We start from the raw sequence: 25,510 nt of genomic DNA, 5'->3' as shown, positions 1-25,510 counted from the left end.
CTCCCTGATGCTTTAGTGCTGGAGATTCAAACCAGGGTCTGCGGGATGCAAGGCAGGCATCTTCTTCCCCACACTCTGCAGCTGTTTACAGTTCAATGAACAGATATTAATATTTTTGGTTTGGGGTTTTGCGATGCTCAGGTGTTTTTTTGTTTGTTTGTTTGTTTTTGTTTTTTTTTCTTTTTGGATCATATCTAGTCATGCACAGGGGTTACTCCCAGCTCATGCACTCAAGAATTACTCCTGGTGGTGGGAAATGGGCACTGGTGGAGGGATGGGTACTCGATCATTGTATAATTGAAACCCAAGCACAAAATGTGTAAGTCTACCACTGTACCTCATGGTGTCTCACTAATAAAAAAAAAAAAAAGAATTACTCCTAGCAGTGCTCAGGGGAACCATTTGGGATGCTGGGAATCGAACCCAGGTCGACCACGTGCAAGGCAAAAGCAGTACCCACTGTGCTATGGCTCCAGCTCCTGACACAGCCACATTTCTTTCCCCTTTCCCTCCTTCCCAGCCACCTAAATCTCAGTGCTCAGGGACTCCAGGGCTCTGCTTACACCTCTCTTGAAGGTGCCAGCTTGCAGTCTGCGTCTCCCCAGGTGTTGGCTGGGTTTCCCTTTGATCCATTCTTCCATAAACAAAGCAGAGCTTCCCGCCTTCAGGGAAGTTGTTTCTGCTCAGGCTCTCCTCAGCTGGGCCTGGTTGAGAAATCTGTAGTGAGAAGAGCCCGTTCTAGGCCAGTGCGTTTGCTGTCCTCAGCCCGGTGGCCAGTGTGTTATTCCATCCAGCATGCCTCTTTGGGTCCCCTGCCCTCCCTCTTGGCACAAACTGGACTGTGGACTCCGGATCCCTGGTGTGACTCAGCCTTCAGGTAAACGCTGCTGTGTCTTCCTTTTTGTACTTGGAAGAACTTCAGGGTTGATCACGGAAACAGCAGAGATGCACTTCAGGTGCTTGTCTTCCACACGGCTGAGCCGGGTTCCATCCCCGGCACCCCATATGGTCCCCCAAGCCCTGCCAGGACTCATCCCTGAGAGCAAAACCAGGAGTTAGCCCCGAGCATTGCAGGATGTGACCCCAAAGCCAAACCACATCAAACCCAAGCAAACCAGACAGACATCCGAGGGGACATTTTGGTCCCAGGAGATGGTCTGTGGAGGACCCCACAACATCTCTCACTGGAGGGGGCTGCAGTGATAGCACAGCGGGTAGGGCATTTGCCTTGCACACGGCCGGCCCGGGTTCAATTCCCAGCATCCCATATGGTCTCTTGAGCACTGCCAGGAGTAATTCCTGAGTGCAGAGCCAGGAGTAACCCCTGAGCATCGCCGGGTGTGACCAGAAAGGCAAAAATAAATAAATAAAATGAAAAAGAAATTTGAACCCATCCAAAAGAACAAAAGCAACTGGTGCTGGCGCTGATGTGGCGAGAAAGGGACCCTCCTTCACTGCTGGTGGGAATGCCGACTGGTCCAACCCTTTTGGAAAACAGTATGGACGATTCTCAAAAAATTAGAATTTGAGCTCCCATTTGACCCACCAATACCACTCCTGGGAATATATCCCAGACAGGCAAAAAAAGTATAGTCGAAGTAACATCTGCACTTGTTTGTTCATTGCAGCACTCTTTACAATAGCCAGAATCTGGAAAAAACCTGAGTGCCTGAGAACAGATGACTGGTTAAAAAAACTTTGGTACATCTACACAACGGAGTATTATGTAGCTGTTAGAAAAGATGAAGTCATGAAATTTACATACAAGTTGTACTACCTGGAAAGTATCATGTTAAGCAAAATGAGTCAGAAAGAGTGGGATAGACACAGAAAGATTGCATTCATCTGGGGAACATAAAGTAATATAATGGGAGACTAACACCCAGGAGTGGCTGAGACTAGTACCAGGAATTTTGCTCCATGACTTGGAGGCCAGTCACACGTGCTAGGGGAAAAGGCAGCTCAGATAGAGAAGGGAGCACCAAATAGAGGGTGTTGGGAGGATCCTCCCAGGATGGGAGAAGCATGCTGAAAGTAGACTATAGACCAAACATGATTGTCACTCAATGCCTCTGTTGCAAACTACAACACCCAAAAGGAGAGAGAGAACAAAAGGGAATGCCCTTCCACAGAGACAGGGTGGTATGGGGGGGGGGGGGGGGAATGGGGGGGGGGAAGGGATACTGGGACCTGTGGTGGTAGGAAATGGGCACTGGTGGAGGGATGGGTACTTGATCATTGTATAACTGAAACCCAAGCACAAAAAATTTGTAAGTCTATAACTGTACCTCGTAGTGTTTCACTAATAAAAAATTTTTTTAAAAAAATAGCGTTGGTCACATGGGGTGAGGCCTTCTCCGGGAGTTGGTAACCCCTCCCCTCTCCTCCTCCTTCCTGCTGACTCTGTGCTCAGGGGTCTGCCTTATGGAGCAGACCCTCTGCAGAGCCCATTTGCGGGAGAGAACTATCTCCCGAGGGGGCATGATGGCTTTAGGAGAAACGGATCTTTTTGCCCCGTGAGGAAGGGCGGCCAGGCGCTCCTTCTTCAGCCACTTCCCATTTGCATGTTGCTCAGAGGATTTTGAAAATGCAAAACAGCATTTCCCCACACAGCCCCCCTTTTTCCCTGGCGGCAGCCTCCGAGAGAGGCTTGGAGTGTTCCTGGGGACAGTAAAGCCCCCCAGGGGCCTGGGGTGAGCCGAGGTCACGCTGCCTCATAACTCTGGGCTCTGGCCCGCACAGGACTCGACTGTTGACAGGAAAAACACAGGAGCCTAGAACTGCTTTGTGTTTTTCCCTTCCCTGCCAGTCAGATAATGCATCTCCTTGGTCCGTGTAATCACACCAGGCAGCTGCTTTGTCTAATGGCCACCGGAGAAAGCATCTTAATCGAGTTTCTGCACTGTTTGCACAGACAAAGGCTTGGAACAATCAAGTTTCTCTTCAAAGATATGCATCTTCGTGAGGGTGAGGAAAGTCGAGGGAACGGGTGCAGGGGAGAGGCTGGGCAGGCGCCAACGAACCCCGCTTACTGCCCTGCTCAGGCCCTGGCAGAAGAGTAGCTCGAAGCCAAACCGGCTCCCATATGTCCCCCGGCACCACCAGGAGTGAGCCCTGAACACAGAGCCGGGAGCATTGCCAAATGCATTCCCCAAAAAGAAACCACCACAACGAAAAATAATAATTCAGTGGAGGAAGGATGGTACAAAAGAATCTTCTGAGACTTGTGGAATATAAAGTAACAGAATGGGAGACTAACACCCAAGGATAATAGAGATAAGTGCCAGGAGGATCGCTCCATGGCTTGGAAGCCGGGGCGGGGTGGGGGGGGGGGAGGCAGCTGGGATAGAGAAGGGACCACTAAGTGAATGATGCTTGGAGGCTCGCTCAGGATGAGATGCATGCTGAAAGTAGACTACAGACTGAACATGATGGCCACTTACTACCCATATTGCAAACCATGACACCCAACAGGAGAGAAAGAGGGAAAGTGCCTGCCACAGAAGCGGGTGGGGGAGATGGGGTGGGGGTGGTGGGAGGGATACTGGAAACATCAGTGGTGGAGAATGGGCCCTGGTGGAGGGGTGGGTACTGGATCATTGTATGACTGAAATGTAATCATGAAAGTTTGTAAATCTGTAACTGTACCTCATAATGATTCATTAAAAAATTTCTGATGAAGAGAAGACTTCTCTCTTTATCCCTGCCTTGTATATAAAGATTTCTCCTAGGAAGAAGAGACCGTCCAGTAGTCACCCAGTTAACATCATCAGTGAGATCTGGATTTTTTTCAGGACCCAGAGGGAGAGGCGAATTCTCTAGAAATCAATAACACGTTTGTCCAACTATTGCTTCCCTTGGCGCCTCGGAGGAACTTCCTGCTTATCGTGGCTGTTCTGCTGTATCCGTGTGGGACGTTTTGGACGTTTCTTTGCAAAGCACGACGTGTGGGTGCTGTGCCCACGTGCCGGGCCATCAGCAATAGTTTCTTTGTGCGCTGTGACCTGTGAGTGCGCTGTGGCTGGTGCTCACTGTCTGCGGCTGCGGGGGGATAAACTCCCGGGGTTCAGTCTGTGTCCCCAGAGGAGTCTGGGCTTTGAGGGAAGAGAGTCAGCAGGTCTGTGTGTTTGGTTCGGAACGCATCATGGGGAAACAGAACAAAAACCTATAGCCGCTGCCTTCTCTCTGGGCGGGCCTCGAGCCGTCTGCTCTCAGACAGCGGCGGGCAGCCCTGGCTCTCCCCTGACCTGTGCCCACCGCCCTTTCCCTGGCAGGTTCCACAGGGGAAAGTGGTAGTTCTCACCTTCCGGTTCATAGACCTGGAGAGTGACAACTTGTGTCGCTATGACTTCGTGGACGTGTACAACGGCCATGCGGGCAGCCAGCGGCTGGGCCGCTTCTGCGGGACCTTCCGGCCAGGCGCCCTGGTGTCCAGTGGCAACAAGATGATGGTGCAGATGATCTCCGACGCCAACACAGCGGGGAACGGCTTCATGGCCATGTTCACTGCCTCCGAGCCCAATGAGAGAGGTATGGATGGTTCTGGGGTGGCGCGGGCCAGGGTAGGAAGGCCAGTGTCCAGACTCTGTCCTGGCCCCCCGTCCAGGGGTCCCTCCCTCCCTAGCAGAGCGAATCAGAGCCACCAGGACACAGGAAGAGCATCGTAAGGGGCCAGCGGAGGACTCAGTGATGACATATTATTATTTCTTCTTTCTTCTTCTTCTTCTTCTTCTTTTCTTCTTCTCCTCCTCCTCCTCCTCCTCTCCGTCTCCTCTTCCTCCTCCTCCTCCTCTTCTTCTCTTCTTCCTCCTCCTCCTTCCTCTTCTTCTTCCTCTTCTTCCTCCTCCTCCTCCTCCTTCTTCTTCTTCCTTTTTTTGAGTCACACCCAGCAATGCTCAGGGGTTACACCTGGCTCTGCGCTCCAGAATTACTCCTGGGGTGCTTTGGGGACCACATGGAACGTTGGGGATCAAACCCGGGTCGGCCCACATGCAAGGGAAACACCCTATCCACTGTGCTATTGCTCTGTCCCCGACGTAAGCCTTCTGGGATGGGGAGTGGAGAAAGGTTAGTCTCTGGGCGATGGGGAAGGTCTGCTAACCTCACTTCACGTGGGGCTGACCCAGGTTTGATCCCCAGCACCCCATCTGGTTCCCTGAGCGCTGCCAGGAGTGACCCCTGCGCATAAGAGCCAGGAGTAAGTCCTGAGCACTGCTGGAAGTGGCCCCCAAACTAAACAAAGCAGAGCCCACCTCTGACTTGTCAATATAAAAGCAGAGGGTCCCTCGAGCCCTCCTGGAGTGACCTCTGAGCACAGAGCCAGGAGTCAGCCAAGTGTCTCCGGTGGTAGCCCCAAAACAACAACAAAACAACGTCCTTCAAGGACTTGCTTATAAAAAGACATTGCTTTTTTTTGGGGGGGGTCACACCTGGCGATACTCAGGGGTTACTCCTGGCTTTGCACTCAGGAATCACTCCTGGAAGTGCTTAGGGGACCCTATGGGATGCTGGGACTTGAACCTGGGCAGGTTCAAGGCAAATGCAAAAACCATCATGGCGCGTGCAAGGCAAATGCCCTACCTGCTGCACTATTGCTCCAGCCCCCAAAAGACATTGCTAAGGGATGAACAAGCAATTTGCAGAATGGGAGAAAACGTTTGCACAAAGTTCCAATGAAGGACTGGTATTCACACAGAACTCACTCAGTTCACTGAGCAGAAGGAGAGAGGGCAGCAGTGATGTCACATGCCGAGCACATACCCAACCTGAGCTCAGTCCTTGGTACCAATGAGCATCCTGGGTCCTCGGGCACTGTTGGCGGGTCCCTGGGAGTCCCTGAGAAGTGAGGGCTTGGGGCAGCATCTTGGACCGGGGAATGAACTGCTGGCCCCGTGGATCACGTACCTCCAGGCTTGGCCCTGGGCCGCTCTGAGCAAACTTTGAGACCCCCAAGTGGATAAAGATCTCAGAAATGCAAAAAGTGAGCAAATACCTGCACCAATACTACATGAAGGAAGAAACGAATGATCATAACTGAGTGGGAAATAGATATGTGGGAGCTTGAAATACCTTTTTGTATACTTTGTATATGCTTGATGTTTTCCCAGAATGAAGAAATTTAGAGGTTATTCCAACGACAGTTTTTAAATCCCTTTTCTTAAATTCAGAGGTTTCTTTTAAGAAGGATCATCTTCTTGTCAAAGAAATGCTATGTTAAAGTATATTCATCCCTTTAGTTTCAACTTAGGGTTTTTGTTATTAGCTATATCCAAGCAAAATTAGATTTAGAACGTGGCGTTAAAATATCTTTCAGCCAGAAATATACCCCAGCAGTCGAGCACTTGCATGCGTGAAGCCCTGGGTTAAATGTCCAACACTGCAAATAATAAATCAAGCAAATAAATAAAGTATCTTCCTATCATTATCAGCATTTCAGTACATTCATAGAGAGATGTCTGCATGGACGTGCTTGCTACTGTCAATTATGGTTACTTTTAAGTGATACAATTTGGGCTAATTTTTGAATTTTCTTCTTGGTCTTTTACATGTTACTAAAAATTTGTAAACATTGTTTTTGCAAAAAAAACTCCTAAAATTATTTTTTAAAAATTATATTTTTATTGAATCACCATGAAATAGAGCATTTCAAAGCTGTCTATGATTGGGTTTCTGTCATAAAATGTTCCAGCACCCGTCCCTCCACCAGTGTCATTTCCCAATGTCCCCAGTTTCCCCTGACCCCAGATTACCTCTATGGCAATCATCTCTCCTCTCTCTCTCTCTCTCTCTCTCTCTCTCTCTCTCTCTCTCTCCCTCTCTCATTTAATTCCTAAAATTATTAAAGAGAGAAAAGCCTGACCCTGGTTCGGTTCCCTTTGTGGTACTAAGCTTCATAACACACTTTGCTGGAAACTCGGGGGGTGCTGGTGGTCGTCACGGAGCCTGGCAGGACGTCACGGAGCTGCATCAAACCACACGCCCAGTGAGCTGAGACTCTCAAGGACTGGCCTCAAGGCCCCCAGCACTGCTTGGGAGTACTGCCACCGCCACCGGCCCCCCCCATTATTAGAATAGTTTGCTTTTTTTTTCCTTTTTGGGTCACATCCAGTGATGCTCAGGGCTTACTCCTGGCTCTACACTCAGGAATTACTCCTGGCGGTGCTTGGAGGACCATATGGGATGCTGGGAATCGAACCTGGATTGGCCGTGGGCCAGGAAAATGACCTCCCCACTGCGCTATCGCTCCAACACTCAAATAGTTCCCTAAGAATAAGCATTATCCATACCAACAATGCTAATTCAAATATTGTCTGTGGCCATGGTTTTAAACTTATTAATTAATATGTACACCTCTGCTTGAGAATGCTTTTTCTCTTGTATTGGGGGGATAGCCTCACTTGGTAGTGCTCAGGACTTTTTGCATTGGCTCTCTGCTCAGGGATGACTCCCAGTTGTGCTCAAGGGCCCCTTTGTGGTGCTGGGGACTGAGCCTGGGCCATTGGGAGGCAAAGCCAATGCCTTCCCCTCTGATATCTCAGGCCTTATCGGGAGGTTCTTTTTTTTTTTTTTGCTTATTTTTTGGGGGGTGACACCCGGCAATGCACAGGGGTTATTCCTGGCTCATGCGCTCAGGAATTACATCTGGTGGTGCTCGGGGGACCATATGGGATGCTGGGAATCGAACCAGGGTCAGCTGTGTGCAAGGCAAACACCCTACCCACTGTGCTATCACTCCAGTCCCATTGCTGGGAGGTTCTTAAGGTCTAGATCCTCTGCTGAGTTCTGCAAGATCTCTAAGTGGAAGTGTTTTGTCTTGCTTTGTCTCAAGACAGGAAAGGGGGCTGGGGAGATGGGTCCGAGGTTATTCCAAGGCCTCGAGTTGGTTCCCCTGCGCTGCAAGGTGTTCACTGAGCACCACTGGGTACTGCCCCTAGAAAGCAAATAGATGCATACAACTAAGGAGATAAACAAAAGAAAGGAGGTCTGGGCAGAGAGGGCGAGAGGAAGAGGGCTGAGCTGCGGGACGACCCCCAGCCCCTCTAGGTCGCAGCCTTCTGAGAATGTCTGCCATTGGTTCCATTTCCTGCCCGTCCCCCGAGAGCCCACATTTGCCAGCTGCACGTTTGCATGGCTGTACAGGTGGGATATAAACTGGGATTTTTAAATATTCGCTGCTGCAGGTGATCAGTATTGCGGGGGACGCCTCGAACGACCTTCTGGCTCCTTAAAAACACCCAACTGGCCCGAGAGGGACTATCCGGCAGGTGTCACGTGCGTGTGGCACATCGTGGCCCCTAAGAACCAGGTGAGTCCCCAGCCCTGGAAGCTGTGTCGCAGGGCCCCGCCTCAGTGCTTGGGAGTCGGGACAGGTGCTCAGGAAGGACTTGGAGCTTCATCAGGCACCCTGACATTATTTGACTTGCAAAGGTGTGGCTTTAACTTCCTGTTACATTGGAACAGTTCCCCAAGTGGGTTTTGTTGTGCAGAGGGTAAGCAAATCCCAGGGGACATCGTTTGACCCAGGGCAGGTGGGAGTGACTTTCTGGGGGGACACAGGCCTCCAAGGACAGGGACCTTGTGGCAGCCTGGCACAGCTGTCGGGCCTGGGTTCCACTGTGCAGGGCCCCGGCCACAGGCACCCCCCCCCCCCCCCGCCATGTTCCTCTTCACAACGCCGAGCGAGTCCGCCCCTCATGGCTGCAAGAACGAGTGTTTCTTTGACAGCCAGCTGCCTAGTGTGGGCGGGTTGGTCGTTTCAAAGACCACTGTGCAGGGGCCCACAGAGAACCCCGCCCTGACTGGGCCAATCCGTAAAGAAGGGCTGGTGTTCATCCATTTGTGGTCCTGTAGGGTTTTCCCCCTCTGGGAACCACTTTCTGAAATTAATTGTAGGGCAGAACTTAACTTGGGAATTGACCACACTTCGTAGACATTTAAAAATAACTTCGTGATAATTATTACGACAGACACTTGGGGATTTGATAGACGTTATCGAGTCGATGCGGACTTTAAGCTGTCCCTACGAAGCAATTAATGAAACTTTAATACATTACTACAAAGTGAATGTTATGATATTGTTTTTAAAACAATTATTCTAAACTGTTTTATTTTTGTATCACTAACACAATTATTTGCCATGATGCTCACTTTTTTTTTTTTTTTGCTTTTTGGGTCACACCCAGTGATGCTCAGGGATTACTCCTGGCTCTGCACTCAGGAATTGCCCCTATAGTGCTTGGGGGACCATTTGGGGTGCCGGGGATTGAACCCAGGAGAACTGAACCTGACTACATGCAAGGCAAAAGCCCTACCCACTGTACTGTGGCTCTGGCCCTAATGCTCACTTCTAAGGGAAAAGCATTCAGTTAAGCCATAAACCATGCAAGTTATTGATTTGAACACACCCGCATTCTTAGATCGCAGCCCCAACACTCATCTTTATTTTCACTCTTAAAAATAGAGTGTCTCCCAGGGGCTGGAGCAATAGCACAGCGGGTAGGGCATTTGCCTTGCACGCGGCGACCCGGGTTCGATTCCCAGCATCCCATATGGTCCCCCGAGCACTGCCAGGAGTAACCCCTGAGCATTGTTGGGTGTGACCCAAAAAGCAAAAAAAAAAAAATAGTGTGTCCCAGACCTTCCTGGTTATAAGTCTCAGCTTCTGAGTCGAAGGCAGCCACCTTCGGTGCAGGTGGGTGAGAAGCTAAAAGCCAGAGACCTCCCACTGTTTCCTTAGCTAAGGAAGAAACAGCCAGCCAGCGGGGACACAGTGTCGCTTTTGCAAAGGGACCCCGGGTTCTTCAGGGTCTGGGGAAAGGAAGAGCTCCGTCTGTGGCCGCCCAGCTAATGCTTCGCTTTCCCTCAAGCTGATCGAGTTAAAGTTCGAGAAGTTTGACGTGGAGCGAGATAACTACTGTCGCTACGATTACGTGGCCGTGTACAACGGCGGCGAGGTGGATGACGCCAGGAGGATCGGCAAGTTCTGCGGGGACAGTCCACCTGCGTGAGTAGCCCCAGGGATGCCCACCCCCGCCTTCAGGAGGAACCCTCAGCTCGCAGTGTGTCCATGGTGGGAGTGTGGCTCATGGTTCCTCTTCTTTCCTGAGGTACCATGATGTAGAATACCAAGCGATAGCCAGTGGGGAGGGCATTTGCCTTGCGCGTGGCAGACCTGGGTTGTATCCCATATGGTTCAGAGTTCAAACACAGCATTCATGTGTTGGAAAGTGACCGGAAGTGGGAAATCTGCACTTCCGAGGGTGCCACTTAACCTTGGCGTGGACACACACCTCTGTTATAAACATGAGCCAGGATACTTGCAGAAATGAGAACTTTGTGTCAGTCATTGTAGAAACCGTTTTAGAAGTTAGGATTTTATGTATCTCGCTAGATGTTTACATATATTTTTTCCTCTTTTAGGCCAATTGTATCTGAGAAAAATGAACTTCTCATTCAGTTTTTATCGGACTTGAGTTTAACCGCAGATGGCTTTATCGGTCACTACAAATTCAGACCCAAAAAATCACCGACAACGACCGCTCCCCCTGTCACCACCACCGTCCCCGTGACCACAGGTGAGCTTTGATGGCTTTTGTTTTACAGTTTGTAACCAACAGGGGCAGTAGTAGAAATTAGAAGAAAAAGACAAGCAAATTACACAAGAGGAAGACCCTTGAAACTAAAATAAATGCAAGAAGATGAAAGTGTAGGTAGGCGAGTAATATGACCCCATTAATGAAAGAAAGGTAGAAGGTCTCCGGACCCTTAGGCCCTAATAACCTTTTAATGTCATGTAAGAGAATTATGACAATTTACACATTAGCAACTTCTGCTATAGGCACATGACATTATAATCCTCAAATTTTCCTCCCTGGTGTATATTAGTTTTATTTTCATTACACACAATTGTAGCATTTCAGGTAATGTTCCATGCCTCGATGCCCACCTCTTTCTCATTGAAGCTAACATGTGACTTCAAATATGGTATACAAAGTACATTGCTGTTTTTAAATTGGAGTAAATAAAAGAAAATTGGTATAACGGAAGGCATCTGGGGAGCACTGGGCTGGGAGTCCCGGGCACAGGGAAGGCAGCTCACCTGACTGAGTCAGGCCTCCTCCCAAATCTACCTAGGAGGAGGAAAGAGGGGAAGGAAGCTGCTCTGGTCACAGTGAAATAGTTTGGACCTTCCTTCCTTCCTTCCTTCCTTCCTTCCTTCCTTCCTTCCTTCCTTCCTTCCTTCCCAGACTTTTAATGTTTATTTTTGGTTTGGTGGCCACACCCAGAACACAGATGCTCAGGCTGTGCTCAGGGTTCAAGGAACCATATGCGATGTTAGATCGAACTCAGGTTGCCCATGCTCAAGCAAACACCTGCCTGGTGGACCAGCTCTGCACCCCCGACCCCAGCCAGTTTGCCCGGTTTTCCTCCTGAATAGCCCCTTCTAGGGACTGGAGCGGTAGCATAGCGGTAGGGCATTTGCCTTGCCCGTAGCTGACCCAGTCGGCCCAGATTCGATTCCTCTGCCCCTCTTGGACAGCCCCACAAACTGCCAAGAGTATCTCAACCGCAGGCAAAGCCTGACAAGCTCCCCCTGAGGTACTGGATTTGCCAAGCACAGTAACAATTGTGTTTATTACATGTGTAAGGAGCTGTGTTTGTTACATGTGTTACATGTATCAAATATGTATCCATATTCCATATGCCAAACGCAGTAACAACAAGTCTCACAATGGAGACGTTTCTGGGCCCGATTGAGCAAATTGATGAACAATGGGAGGACAGTGTTAACAGTGCTACAGTCCCTTCTAGAAGGGCTGACTCCTCTGGGCGCTTTGCAAGTGTGCCACCTTGTGGTCGGGGTGGAAACTGCCTCGGGCTGCTGCCACCTCCCTTCAGCGGGCCTGTGTTAATGAGCTTAATGGGACACGGTGCGCGTGGATCTTTCACTTTCTCTAGTGATTCCAGAGCCTCAACATTTAAAAGGAAACCCACCACGCAGTGTCGCCCAGTTCCCTGCCTCAAACCTGCTCCTGCTCCTTTGCCTACTCTGTGACTCTAGAAAATTAGGCCTGGCCGCCTGCTGAGACGAGGAGGAGGCACCTGGGCACAGAGGTGCTGAGGGAGACTCTGAAAAGCAGTCGTGGCCACGGAGCGTGTGCCATGGAGTGTGTGGCCATGGAGAGTGTGTGGCCACGGAGAGGGTGGCCACGGAAAGTGTGTGTCACATGTGTGTCACGGAGGATGTGTGTCACGGAGAGTGTGTGTCACATGTGTGCCACGGAGAGTGTGTGTCATGGAGAGTGTGTGGCCACAGAGTGTGTGTCACATGTGTGTCACAGAGAGTGTGCCATGGAGAGTGTCACGAAGAGTGTGTAGCCACAGAGAGTGTGGCCACGGGGCATGTATGGCCACAGAGTGTGTGGCTATGGAGAGTGTGTGTCACGGAGAGTGTGTGGCCTCGGAGAGTTTGTGGCCACGAAGAGTGTGTGTCACGGAGAGTGTGTCACGGAGAACGTGGCCACGGAGAGTGTGTGTCACGTGTGTGTCACAGAGTGTGTCACAGAGAATGTGTGTCACAGAGAGTGTGTGTCACATGTGTGTCAGGAAGAGTGTGTATCACGAAGAGTCTGTGGCCACGGAGAGTGTGTGTCACGTAGAGTGTGGCCATGGAGAGTGTCACAAAGAGTGTGTAACCAAAGAGTGTGTAACCACGGAGCATGTATGGCCACGAAGAGTGTGTGTCATGGAGACTGTGTGTTACGGAGAGTGTGGCCACGGAGAGTGTGTGTCACGTGTGTGTCAGAGTGTGTCACGGAGAATGTGTATCATGGAGAGTGTGTAGCCATGGAGAGTGTCACGGAGTGTATACCCACAGAGAGTGTGGCCACAGAGCACATATGACTATAGAGTGTGTGGCTATGAAGAGTGTGTATCACGGAAAGTGTGTGGCCACGGAATGTGGCCACAGAGAGTGTGTGTCACGGAGAGTGTGGCCATGGAAAGTGTGTGTCACGGAGAGTGTGGCCACGGAGAGTGTCACGGAGAGTGTATAGCCACAGAGAGTTTGGTCACGGAGCATGTATGGCCACAGAGTGTGTGGCTATGGAGAGTGTGTGTCATGGAGAGTGTGTGGCTATGAAGAGTGTGTGGCTACAGAGAGAAATGAACAACTAGTGGATGCTTTTAGAAAGGATAAAAATATTTTTCATGAAAAAAGGGGCAAAATCTTTTCTTCATGTTAACTCGGGACTTCTCAACCTTGGTACTTCTTCCATTTTAACCCAGATAATTCTGTGAGGCCTGGAGGTGGGTTGTGTGACGTGTGTGGGGGGGGGGTTAGCAACCGCCCCCTCCTTGCTGGAGAGTCAGCAGCACCCGTGGGTGGCCACAGCCCCAAGTGTTTGCAGCTGAAACCCCGAGAAGCGCCGTTTCTCTCGCTAGTTTTTCCTCTTACATCTGTCTGTTTCTTCGTTTTAAAGATACGTCGAGCCCATGGTAGGTTGAAAAGAAATAGTCAGTGGCGGCGGCCCCTAATCAGGTTTCAGCTGCACCTGCGGCAGCTGCCCACAGGCCTGGCACTTGCCATCTGAGATGGGCATGTGGGCGCCCTCCCCGGGGCCTCCCCCGTCCCTGCGGCAGATTTGTCAGGCTAGACGGGGGGCCCTCTCAGTGGGACACACGGGGACTCTATTTTGGGGCCTCAGGGCCAGTTCTATATAAAGAAGAGGAGCAGGCTAAATTTGGATTATCTTAGATCTCCTGGTTCAAAATGCAGCAGCGGGTATTGGGTTGCTGCGAGGAACCTGAGTGGTTGCGAGCGCACCAGGTGTTTCTTTCACTGCCTTTTCAGTGATTCTCTCAGGCCCAGCTCGAGCTCGAGGAACTAGATAGAAATTTCCAAGCACTAGGCAGAGGTCAGCCGCCGCGTCCCCCGCGCCCCTGTGTCTGAGTGCAGTGTCTTTCTTCCCCGAATGAAGGTTTAAAGCCCACCGTGGCCCTGTGTCAACAGAAGTGCCGACGCACCGGCTCCCTGGAGAGCAATTACTGTTCAAGTAACTTCGGTAAGAAAGAGCGCCGGAAACTCCAGCATCAGCCGCCGCCATGCCAAAGGGGACTATTTCCACAGCCCTTCCTGGGCCCCAGAAACTATTTCCTCCTCCGTAGAACGTGGGGTGATGCTGCTCCCCATGTCGGCTTCTTCACCTGGAAAAAATAGGTGAAAACAGACATCCCCACACCCCAAGCACTTAATACTCTGCGTCACGATTCTTGCAGATTCTGGTGGGCGCACATTCTGTTTCGGACAGACCCGCGTCCTTTTCCCTAAGTAGATTTCTCTGTATCTTCTCACGTGTGTGCCATTCGACTTCAGTTCAGCACACTTCAGGCTTGCCTCATGCAGGAGAAAGCCAAGTGCTTCTCCTGTGGGCTCCTTCTAAGGGACAAAAGGAAAACTTAGAAGTCTGAGTCTGAGTCTGAAAGGTGTGAAACCTTTCAAAAGTGGAACCATTTCTTGTTGTTTGATTTTTTGTTTGTTTGTTTGTTTTCTTTTTGGGTCATACCCAACAATGCTTAGGGTTTACTCCTGGCTCTCAACTCAGGAATTATTCCTGGCAGTGGTTGGGGGACCATATGGGATGCCAGGGATCGAACCTGGTCTGCTGGGTCTGCAAGCACCAGGCAAACGCCCAACCCACTGGGCTATCACTCTGGTCCCTAAAGTGGAACCGTTTCTTAATGACTCAGAATTTCTAAGAGCTTTCTCCAAAGGGGGCACAGCGGGGAGCAATTTTCTGTAGAATCCACTTAAGGGGACAAAGACGCCAAGTAGAACGATATTGGTAATTTTCTAAAGCAGCACTTAAGCAGGAAAAGACAGTGGCTGCCGTCTAAGGGGGCCCCCGCCACCCCCCGTCCCGAGAGAGCCACTGGCCTCCTTGGGGCTGCAGCTCAGTCCGGCCCTGCTGGGGTTCAGGAACTGTGTATGGGGCCGGGGCCCTGTGTGTGTTTCAGGGACTGATGCTTCAGAGGTGAGGCCCGAGGCTGCCCCCAGCCCTGTGTCTGCTGGCAGCCACGCCCGGTCATCTGTGGGACAAGACCTGCCTATCCTCTGCAGCCACCAGATTCCCCCTGCCCGGTGCTGTACTCACGGTCACCGTTAGCGTGTACCCAGGCCCAGGGCACCCCCCAGCCAGGGAATCTCCCAGCCAGGGTGCTCTAGGGCAGAGCAGAGGGCAGCGGGAATCCCCAGAGCCCCCCCCCCCCACCAATGTGGCTGGGACACTTGCAGAGCTGCCCGCAGAGGGACATTTCAAGCCTCAGCCGGGTCCTCTCCCGGGGTCTCTGCAGCCTGCCATGCGGGTCCAGTTCAGTCCCACTTGGAGCTGGCGGCCAGCGGGCACAGGGAGGGCACAATAACCGAGCCAGTCCTGCATGGGTGAGATGCGGGACCCAGGGCTGGGGACCTGTGAGGGGTGCGGGTCCCTGGGCTGGTCCCTGGTCCACCTGCCTCTCTGCCCACACGCGGTCACTCCCCATCCCTGGATGCTGCCTGGTGCTCACGCCTGGTTCTCTCGCCTATCCCCCTACAGTGCTGGCCGGGACGGTCATCAGCACGGCGGCACGTGGGGGCAGCCTGCTGGCCACGGTGGCCATCATCAGCATCTCCAAGGAGGGTGGCTTGGCCATCCAGCAGGCCGGCAAGAACATGAGCGCCAGGCTCCTGGTGGTCTGCAGACAGTGCCCCGTGCTCCGCAGAGGTGAGGCGGGGGGAGCCCTGGGGGCTGCGGGCGGGGCAGGAGGGGAGGCTGGGTCCGGGCAGCAGGAAGGCAGGGCGTGCACAGGACCCTGGCACGGACATGGCAGCATGCAGAAGCCAGGAGTGTCGCTGTGGGCAGAGAACGGAGAGGCAGAGGTGACAGGGCCTGGGGGTCCAGGCCCTGGGGTGGGATTCGGGCCAGTGGGGGGGGCAGGCGAGCACAGGGGACATGGGGGAGGAGGGACCTGAGCCTGCAGCTAACAGCAGCAGCAAGGGACGCCGAAGGGCAGAGGCTCCTGGGAATGTGGTTGTGGCCGCCTCCGCGTGGGCACTGCGGTCACTCTCTGCCCTGTGTGACGCCTCCCGCCAACAAGGGATAAGCTGTGACCACGGATACATGCAGAGTGCGCTCAAGAGCATCTCTCTCCTCTCGCCTCTGCCCTCTCCTCTTCCTCTCCTCTTTCCCTCCTTTCCCTCTCCTCTCCTCTCCTCTTCCTCTCCTCTTTCCCTCTCCTCTCCTCTCCTCTCCGCTCCTCTCCTCTCCTCTCCTCTTCTCCTTTCTTTCTTTCCTCTCTCCTCTCTCTCCCCCTCACTCTCCTCTTTCCTCTCTCTTCTCTCTCTTTCCTCTTTTTCTCTCCTCTCTCTTTCCTCTCTCTCCCTCCCTCTCTCCTCTCAACTTTCTCCCCCCTCCTCTCTCTTCTCTCTCCTTTTCTCCTCTCTCTCCTCTCTCCTTTCTCTCTCTCTCTCCCTCTCCCTCTGGGGTCTGGAAGTCTGGTGCCCGAGGAACCCCCTAAGGTTCCATAAAGACACACCCTCAGCCGAGAGCCCACCTGGAACGGCTGGCGAGTCTGGGGCCCCCAGTGCTGCCTGGAGGAGGCGTCTCTCTGCCCCACCTCCAAGGAAGGATTCTGCGGGGAGAAGAAACGTCATACGCCAGCATCCCTGAAGGAAGAATCCTGACAGCTCCCGTTTCTGTCCTTAGGCCTGAATTACATCATCATGGGCCAAGTGGGCGAGGACGGGCGAGGCCGTGTCTTGCCCAGCAGCTTCGTTATGATGTTCAAGGCCAAGAACCAGAAGCTCCTGAATGCCCTGAAGAACAAGCGCTGTCCGCACTGACCCGTGTCCGCCTGCTCCGGGAGAGGCAGAACCTCATGCAGTTAACTACGAGCCTTCTCTGAGGTTGGCGCGGGCCCGGCCGCACACTCTGGAGAGGGGGATTTCAGGAGCCGGGTGAAGATGACAGGAAAGAGATTGTACGAGTGCAATATTTATAGTGACGTCGGTCCCTTTCACCCTGGCTCTCGGATCACCCGTTCTTGTCTGTTTTTAAAATCCAGGCTTAAGTAAAACCATTTCTGAGAGCCTGGCATGGCCAGCCCGATTGTATGTGTGCCACCAAGCCCGTGGGATGGGGCAGTGTGCCCCGTGTTGTTCCCTGGATCCTGCGTGTGACTCTGCAGCGCCGCTGGGGGGCATGGGGGGGCAGGGGTCCCCTCCAGGCTGATTCAGCGCCTTTGTCCCGGGGGTCGGGGGTGTGGGGTCCCCAGGGGCCCGTCCAGTGGAGGGACCTGGCCAGGCTTGGCCGCGTGTTCAGGACTCCCTGGGGGGCGGGCAGTGGCCTGGCCGCTGTGAGCTCTGCCCGAGCCCTTTGCTGCGGGCTGAGGTGGAGGAGACGGAGAGATCAGGGCCTGGTGGGGCCCCTCTGAGCCATCCCACCGTCCCCATGCAGAGCTATCAGGCTCAGTGACTCCATCACACCGGCACCCAGGCCCACCCTAAGGACAAGCCAGGACAGCTGATGCTGGGATTCTGCTTCACGCTTGGGCAGGAAATCAGGATTGCCAAAGAATCCTTGGGGCAGGCGGAGGCCGCACATGCGCTCCTCGTCCTGCCGTCCTGCTCACCTGCTCGCACCCACGCCCAGGCCGGACTGCGCCCCTCCCACACGGGGTCCACCTCGAGGAAGGTCAGTCCTCAGGGCCTGCTGGATGATGGCCAGGCAGGAGCTCTGGGCCTTGGGAGAGTCCAGCTGTGGAAAAGCCGAGTGACAACAGTTGCTCATCCAGGATGGCCACGGGGCAAGTTAGTTCAGTTTCTGGGGACTCAGAAGGCTTGTTCATCTTTATTAAAAATTTGTTAAGCTTGGGGCTGGAGCACTAGCACAGCGGCTAGGGCTTCTGCCTTGCATGTGGCCGACCCGGGTTCGATTTCCAGCATCCCATATGGTCCCCCAAGCACTGCCAGGAGTCATTCCTGAGTGCAGAGCCAGGAGGAACCCCTGTGCATTGCCAGGTATGACCCAAAAAGCAAAAAAAAAAAACTCTTTTAAACTTTTTTTGACCACACTTGGTGGTACTCGGGCTTACTCCTGGCTCAGTGCTCAGGGATCACTCCCGGCAGGACTTGGGGGACAACTTGGGGTGCTGGGGATCAAATCCAAGCTGGCAACATGCAAGGCAAGCACCCTACCCACCATTGTCCCAGACTCTGATCTCTCAATTTAAAAATGTATAAAATATCATGGCTAGACTACCACTTTATAGTCTAATATCAAGTTTTATTCACCTTTTTTTCTTACAATATGCTGTCATTCAACACATACCTTGTAACTCATGCATACAATAGGCTCTCTATAAATATTTTAATTTTATAATTAGATATTTTTTTAGAATCGCTAAAAATCCTGATGTAAAATCTCAATTGGGAAATACGTAATCCCACCGTAGACAAAATATATCGCTTTAAACATTTTTTATAAGAATTTGTCCCAAAGAGGAACAGTTACCATTTTTAAATTAAAAAAATAAAATCAAAAAGCAAGATGAAACGTAGGCTGACACTGGAGGCAATGACCTGGCTTGGGGCGGCTACAGCCCAGGGCTACCTGCACCTCCGTTGCTGAGCTAAGAAGGCAACTACCACAGAACCTCTGAACTGGGATGCTGCAAGAATGCAGAAGCAGAAGCCTATGAAAAGGTTTTAACTACAACCCCTACATGAACACGGTGGAAAAATCAAATACACATTTTCCAACTGAAAAAACTGTTTCATCTTAAGCAGCAAAAATGATCCACAAGGAAGCATGACATCAGTTTGTAAGAGCTCTGTTAAATTCTGCCAAAAATAAAATTGGGAGAAAAGTTATAGAACCTTCGTCCAGGTATGAAGCAAATCCTTGCATTAAAGGGACTTCAAGTGTCTCTAAAAACAAAGAGGCTGTCACCACGTAAGTTAATCCTTATTTTAAAGTAGCGTAGAAACGGAATGTTAACTCCATCTTGAACAAGAATTGAAGCCTTATTATAAAAAGAAAAAAAATGAAAGTCACAAAGGCCTAATCTTAGAAGCAGCTGTGCAAACTCATGGGCCTAATTAAATATACTACAGCTAAAACTAGCTCTGTTTCTCCAAAACAATAGAATCCTATAAAAACTTAAATACGTGGATGATAGCGATACATGAAAATGCATATATAAAATACTCTTCAGTGAAAAATGCAAAATTAAAAATATAAAGTGATTACAACCATGTAAAAGTAAATATATTACACTAACAAAAACTTAAGTGAATTTAAATTTATGGCAAGAGACTTAAATATTCCATATTATTTTTTGTTTGTTGCTAATATAACAAAATAAAAAATAGACTATGATTTTAGATAGAACAATAAATATGTAAACTCCTAAAACAGAGATTTTAAAAAAAAAACTATGACTCCTATATTTCAAGTGTGCCCCTGGGATCCACATTTGTTGCTCTTCGTTTTACAAAACCTCCTGGCAACGTGTAAACCACCACCACTGCCTTTCTTAAACACAAGAGGAACCTCTGAAGAGACAGCTCAGAAAAGCAAACCAAGTAGCATGCTAACGAAACAGAGTTCCTCAGTCTGTTTTGCGCCTGCAAAAAGTTGCTAGGAGAGGATTTAAAAAATTAGTTCTATATACATATTTTACACACCATATATATTAGGCTATAAATATGTTAAAGAATGGCTTTTGTATAGTAATTCTGATATATATCTTCTAGTTGAGTTGCGTGTTACGGAAGTACAGTCTTTTGGATTTATGATGGAGAACTCTTCTCCCGGTGACATAGAAAATGGTTAGTTTCTGGGGTAGAACATGGCATACTTAGAAGTCCGAAAGCCCAGCAGATCGCGGATCTCATTGCGGAACTTGGAGAGGTCCTGGCGCAGCTCGTTGAGGTTCTCCACGGTGGCCTGGTCGGTGCTCTGCATCTTCTGCCTCATGGAGGTCAGGTAGCGGTGCACCAGGCAGCACATCACCTTCTGGTAGTTCTCGTCTCTCTTCTGCTTCAGGTTTCTCCACTCCTGCCGACACACACAGGGGACGGGGTGTGCACACAGGCGCCTCCCGCGGGAGGGTTTCAAAATACATTCTCAGATGCACAGATGCAGAACCACTGAGTGTGAACACGAGCCTGTGTCTGCCATTGGGGACAGAGTGACGGTCAACACCCGGGTGGGGTCGGCACAGCCTGAGCGTCTGCTCTGCTTACTGGCCTGCGCGCAGAGTCTGATGAAGCTCTGTAGAATTGGGCTGGGGAGATCACCTGGAGACCATACAGGGCTTACTCTCCGCGTTTTTAATGACTTACGGACTGGGAAAAGCTTTTACAAATGAATGTTTGTAAATGTCTGTCATCAGTCTGATAAAAAAAAGAACATTAATTGTGTACTGAAAAATATTATATCCTGTTTTTTAAAATATTCTTTTAAAAAATATTCTTAACATTTTAAAAAGATTTAAAATTGTTACATGAGGCTGCATGATCCTACAGTACTGCTAATGACAGGGTTTCGTGTGGACAATATGTGTGTGTGTGTATGTGTGTGTGTGTGTGTGTGTGTGTGTGTAGACTTTTTTGGGTCACACCTGGCAATGCTCAGGACTTCCTCCTGACTCTGCATTCAGGAATCACTCCTGGTGGTGCTGGGGGACCATATGGGTTGCTGGGGATCAAACCTGGGTTGGCCGTGTGCCAAGGCACAAGCCCTCCCCACTGTGCTATCGCTCTGGCCCCATTGTGCAGATAATAGTCTAAGAACACACATATCACCACTGTCTCAGCATCCTGGGCCTAAGCCCTTGGCTCCCTGCTGCGGTAAGCTAATTTCTGTCGACAAAGGAATACCAATTTTGAATCCAATCAAAGAAAATATCTCCTTCCTCATAAATGAAATTTCATTCCATTCGTTAATAGACTATCTTACAAAAGTGATTCCTAATTCACTGCTATATGTTTAATAGGATCAACACAACTCTCATGGAGATGTGTTCGCTCCTTGTCACAGCATTATTCTCATAATATCTTTAATTCTGATTTAATATAAATCCAAAATCTTGACTATCTGTACATTTTGAAAAAAACTATGTTGTTTGCCAACCTCTGGTTTCTAACAGCAAGGCTGAATTATTTATGTGTGGGCTTTCAAGTTGGACCAGAAAGGCCAAGAGCTAATTGGCCCTTGTCCATGCTGCTGAGTAGGTACTGGGACTCTTTCTCTGTTCTACAAATGGAGACGGGACTTCCTGAACTGCAGATTCATTTCTCCTCAGAACTGGATGCCGGAGCCCTGACTTGGCCACAGAGGGCTTCCTACGGCGGACAGGGAGGAAGGAAAGCGTTCGGGGCATCTGCTCCGGGCACGGTTCCCGGGCACCGCTTACCTTCAGGCTGTTCTGCCGCTTCACCTTGCCCTTGGACGTGTGCGAGCAGACCCACTTGCTGAGGCTGCTGACCATGTAGCAGATGGTCTTCGGGGAGGGGACGATGTTGAACGGGGGTGGCAGCGTACACTTGTCGTCAAAGTAGCTGAGCCACAGCTTGGCCCGCGCAAACTTCCACTCTTTGTCTTCGTGATTCTGGAAGAGGCACATGACAAAAGGTTGTGGTGTGTGTGTGTGTGTGTGTGTGTGTGTGTGTGTGTGTGTGTACAGAATGGGAGAGGGGAGAGAAGGCGCTGCTTTCATCATCCCAAATGTTTCCAGACTATTCCCAGACTAATACAAGAGAACCGAGAGCCCAGAGATAGATGCGCCATGTGAATCTCTGACACAGGGTGAGGTTGTGGAGTGGAGCTTGGGAAGCTTCAAGAGCAGTGCTGGGGAAACGGTATAACCACGCGCCAAACAGAACAAAGACAGATCCTTGCCTCACACCATTCTCAAAAGTTACCTCAGAATGGATGAAACCTCCTCAGGCTCGCCTCAAGTCCACACTCTCCCTTGGAACACTACCTCGCCTGCTTCTCTGTTGGCTATCTCCATTCTGCAGACGCCTGTGTTCTCTCACAAACACTGATGTCTCCTCTTTGTTCTCAGACTTTCTAAGCAAGTTTGGTTTAATGGAAATACTCTTATTCCACTAAGAAATAAATATGGTTCTTGAGATTAGACCAAAATTTATGAAATTTGAGAAAAAAATGTACAACATGGGCAGAAATCTGTAGGATACAGACCCCAGGGGTGTCTTCGATGGTTTGACTCCATTGGCAAGGGCAATGAAAACAAACAAAATGGGGCTCCCTCGAACTAAAAAGTTTTGTCTTCTCGAGGGGAACCGCATCCAGCTGTGCTCAGGAGTCACACCTGGCTGCTCAGGGGACCACCTGTGATGCTAAGGGTCAAACCCGGGTCAGCCCCCAGCAAAAGCACTTTACCCTCTGAAAGCCCTCAAATTAAAATCTTTCACAGCAAATGAAAAGGCGCTCTACTGAATGGGAGAGAATATTTGCATATCACCTATCAGATACAGGCCGATACTGAAGTCGGAGAGAGAGACAGCATGAAAAGTTCAACAAGAACAAGAACCAAAAAACCCCAACGTCCCTCAGAGCCTGGGGAGGGAAGCTGAACTTTCACTTAAGAAACTGGGGGACTGGAGAGAGAGTCGGGCGTGTGAGTCACTTGCCTGGCACAGGGCCAGCCAGGTCAACCCCCAGGACTCTATAGTCCCCCAAACCTGGCCAGGAGTGACCCCTGAGCTCTTCTGGGTGTGGCCCCCAAACCAAAAGGTGTAGGGGAGATAAAGAGAGAAAGAGAGAGAGAGAGGGAGAGGGAGAGAGAGGGGCTAGAGAGAGAGGGAGGGACAGAGAGACAGGGAGAAGGAGAGAGGAAACTGCTGACTGTTGGTAGCAAAGTGTAGTCTGTACATCAAGATAATGGAAACCCTACTGTAACTATGTTGCCTCACTTCAAAACATATTCAAAAAACAAGTTTCCTTCACTACAAACCCCCACAGAAAAATAAACAAATCTTTTCCTATCCTGGGGTAGATATTTGGTTCCACATCTGTAGTTAACATATGCTTCTTGCACTTTCAGAAAATCGGTACTTAATTTTTTATTTAATTTTAAAATTTTTAAAACATTTGTTTGGTGTCTGTGCTCTACCCAGCAGCACTTGGGGACTGTGGGACCACACGAGTCACCGTGGGTCACGCCCGGGCCACCCCCAGAACCCACATTCTGCGTCTGACCCTTCCCGGGCCCCTTCCCGCTGCTAGGCCTTGGCGGGCACGCTCACCGCAATGAGCTGGAAACTCTTGTGCAGCATGGCCACCAGCAGCTTGGTGAGCACGATGACCACCACCACGTTGTAGGTACCCACGATGACCGCGCCCACGAAGGACTGCAGCTCCTCCCCGTAGCTGAAGCGTGTCACGAAGATGGCCACGTGCGCCAGGGAGAAGATGTACCAGAACAGCGCGAAGCACGTCCCGATGAACCTGCAAGGCAGTCGCCACCAGGTGGGGGTTGAGTCGCGGCTGACAGAGGACTCACCCACACCGCTGCCACCACGCGGGCTGAGGGGACGTGACTCAGGACACTGCTAATCCCCACAGCCCCTCCCTGCCTCGGGACACTGCTCATTCCCACTCCCACTGCCGAAAACGTCAAATGGGTCAGAGTGACCCAAAGTTCTTCCCAGGGTGCCTGGGCCGCAGGTGCTAGCCGCATCACCGTCCATGCCCGCTGGCCTCTGCTTCTGCGCCCCACCCCCTCTCCCTGCAGAGGCTTTTCCTCTGAACCCTCCGGCATGGCCACGTCCCTTGTCATCTCGTCCCATCTACTGTGGGGCCTTCCCTCACTGCCCACTCTTTCATATGCATCCCCCTGGCCAAGCTGTCGCCCTGAGTCACTCTTGAATAGACATCGAACTTTAACCCTCTGCGTACTGCCTACAGACTGCGCCCACGGGGGTAGCCCACTGGGATTCCCTTCACTCAGCATTTAGAACCATCGCCCATGGGTGTTAGAGGAGTGTTTACTCCCACTAGATCTTATTCCTGAATTAAGATGTCATGTCCCCCAGATACAGAAAGGAGCACCAAGTAAAGGGTGTTGGGAGGATCCTCCCAGGATGGGAGAAGCATGCTGAAAGTAGACCATAGACCAAACCTGATTGTCACCCATTGCCTCTTTTGCAAACCACAACACCCAAAAGGAGAGAGAGAACAAAAGGGAATGCCCTGCCACAGAGGCAGGGTGGGAGGGGGGGATGGGGGGTGGGAGGGATACTGAGATCCGTGGTGGTGGGAAATGGGCACTGGTGGAGGGATGGGTACTCGATCATTGTATAACTGAAACCCAAGCACAAAAATTTGTAAGTCTATAACTGTACCTCATGGTGTTTCACTAATAAAAATTTTAAAAAAAAGATGACATGTACCCAACCAAAGAGAAACTGATACATAATAATACAACAAATGATTAATTCCATACCTCCTCTCCACTATTTTAGGAATAAGGGAAGATTCTGTCTGTATGAAAACTGGCTGTTCCTTATAATTCGATTCAATTACTTATGATACAGTAAACTAGGAAAAAAAACTGACTTTTTTCATAAGCTCTAGTGAGTCTCAGGGCTGAGTGCAGCATACTGGACCAACAGACACAGGTCCCGTCTGAACTCCGAGCAGCACACGGTGTCTGGAGGCCTGGGGAGGTGCCTGCAGTGGACATGGGGACATGGCCATTCCCTCATGATCTCCCATGTAAGGTGACTCCGTGATTGACCAAAAAGATATTTGTGCTTGTAGACGTTAAAAAAAAATTCTCCAGGTCGGAGGCTCCATGCGGACACGTGGTGATGGGGTGGGGGGAGCAGGGGGCAGACATGGGGACACTCACGAGTGGAAGGTGTCGTTGCTCTGCTGCTCACAGAAGATGCCCACGCAGTCCTTCTGCTCCTTGGGGGTGTAGCCTTTGTCGTACAGCTGCGTCAGGCCGATGGTGAAGGAGAACAAAACCAGGAGGAACATCCCAAGAAACTTCCCAAAGTCCTGTAACATCTGCCCCATGGAGATCTGAGGGACAGAGGAACGTTCATCAAAGGCCGCGGGCATGCATCCATTAGAGACAGCACAGGTCTGCTGGCGCTCCGTGGGGTCCAGCTGGCTGGGACGGGTCAGGACCCTCAGAGTTAGATACGCGGCCTCCAGCCGCTGCAATGATGCCACACCGACTTCCCCGAGCCCCGGCAGGCATCGGAGGCGGTGGCTCTGGAGTCAAGTGGAAGCAGAGACAGGGATTCAAGGAAAAGCCTAGAAGCATCTGGAAACCCTCGCCGGTGCCCCTCCAGGTGCCTCCGGAGGCTCTGAGACACCTGCTGGGGGGCTGGACCCGACACTCACAGCAGCAGCGTCTGCCCCAGAGCAGGTCACCCACACGCCCAGGCACGGGCGACAGAGCATCCCCTGGCCAGGGGGTCAAGGGCACA

At 51.0% G+C, this 25,510-nt stretch overlaps 2 protein-coding genes across 3 annotated transcripts in view; one reads left to right on the top strand and one right to left on the bottom strand.

The window, feature by feature from the left end:
• The window catches only part of PCOLCE2 (procollagen C-endopeptidase enhancer 2), a 35,420-nt gene extending 18,296 nt beyond the window's left edge, over positions 1-17,124 (top strand). Inside the window, exons 3-9 of the mRNA XM_056114181.1 lie at positions 4,275-4,530; positions 8,181-8,305; positions 9,867-10,003; positions 10,420-10,574; positions 13,980-14,063; positions 15,594-15,761; positions 16,743-17,124. Coding sequence (XP_055970156.1) covers positions 4,275-4,530; positions 8,181-8,305; positions 9,867-10,003; positions 10,420-10,574; positions 13,980-14,063; positions 15,594-15,761; positions 16,743-16,879 — 1,062 coding nt within the window. The 3' untranslated portion in view covers positions 16,880-17,124. The remainder of the gene's footprint in view (positions 1-4,274; positions 4,531-8,180; positions 8,306-9,866; positions 10,004-10,419; positions 10,575-13,979; positions 14,064-15,593; positions 15,762-16,742) is intronic.
• Positions 17,125-19,868: 2,744 nt separating this feature from the next.
• Positions 19,869-25,510, bottom strand: part of TRPC1 (transient receptor potential cation channel subfamily C member 1) — a 55,179-nt gene continuing 49,537 nt past the window's right edge. For both annotated transcript variants that reach the window (XM_056114191.1, XM_056114192.1), the window contains 4 exons: positions 24,922-25,097; positions 23,315-23,516; positions 21,457-21,651; positions 19,869-20,096 (listed from right to left, as the gene is read on the bottom strand). In XM_056114191.1, coding sequence (XP_055970166.1) covers positions 19,869-20,096; positions 21,457-21,651; positions 23,315-23,516; positions 24,922-25,097 — 801 coding nt within the window. The remainder of the gene's footprint in view (positions 20,097-21,456; positions 21,652-23,314; positions 23,517-24,921; positions 25,098-25,510) is intronic.

This window comes from Sorex fumeus, unplaced genomic scaffold (assembly GCF_029834395.1).
Source record: "Sorex fumeus unplaced genomic scaffold, SorFum_2.1 ptg000024l, whole genome shotgun sequence".
In the NCBI taxonomy this organism is placed as follows: Eukaryota; Metazoa; Chordata; class Mammalia; order Eulipotyphla; family Soricidae; genus Sorex; species Sorex fumeus.
Note: the sequence above shows the minus strand (reverse complement) of the source record. Positions and strands in the feature narration are given on the sequence as shown.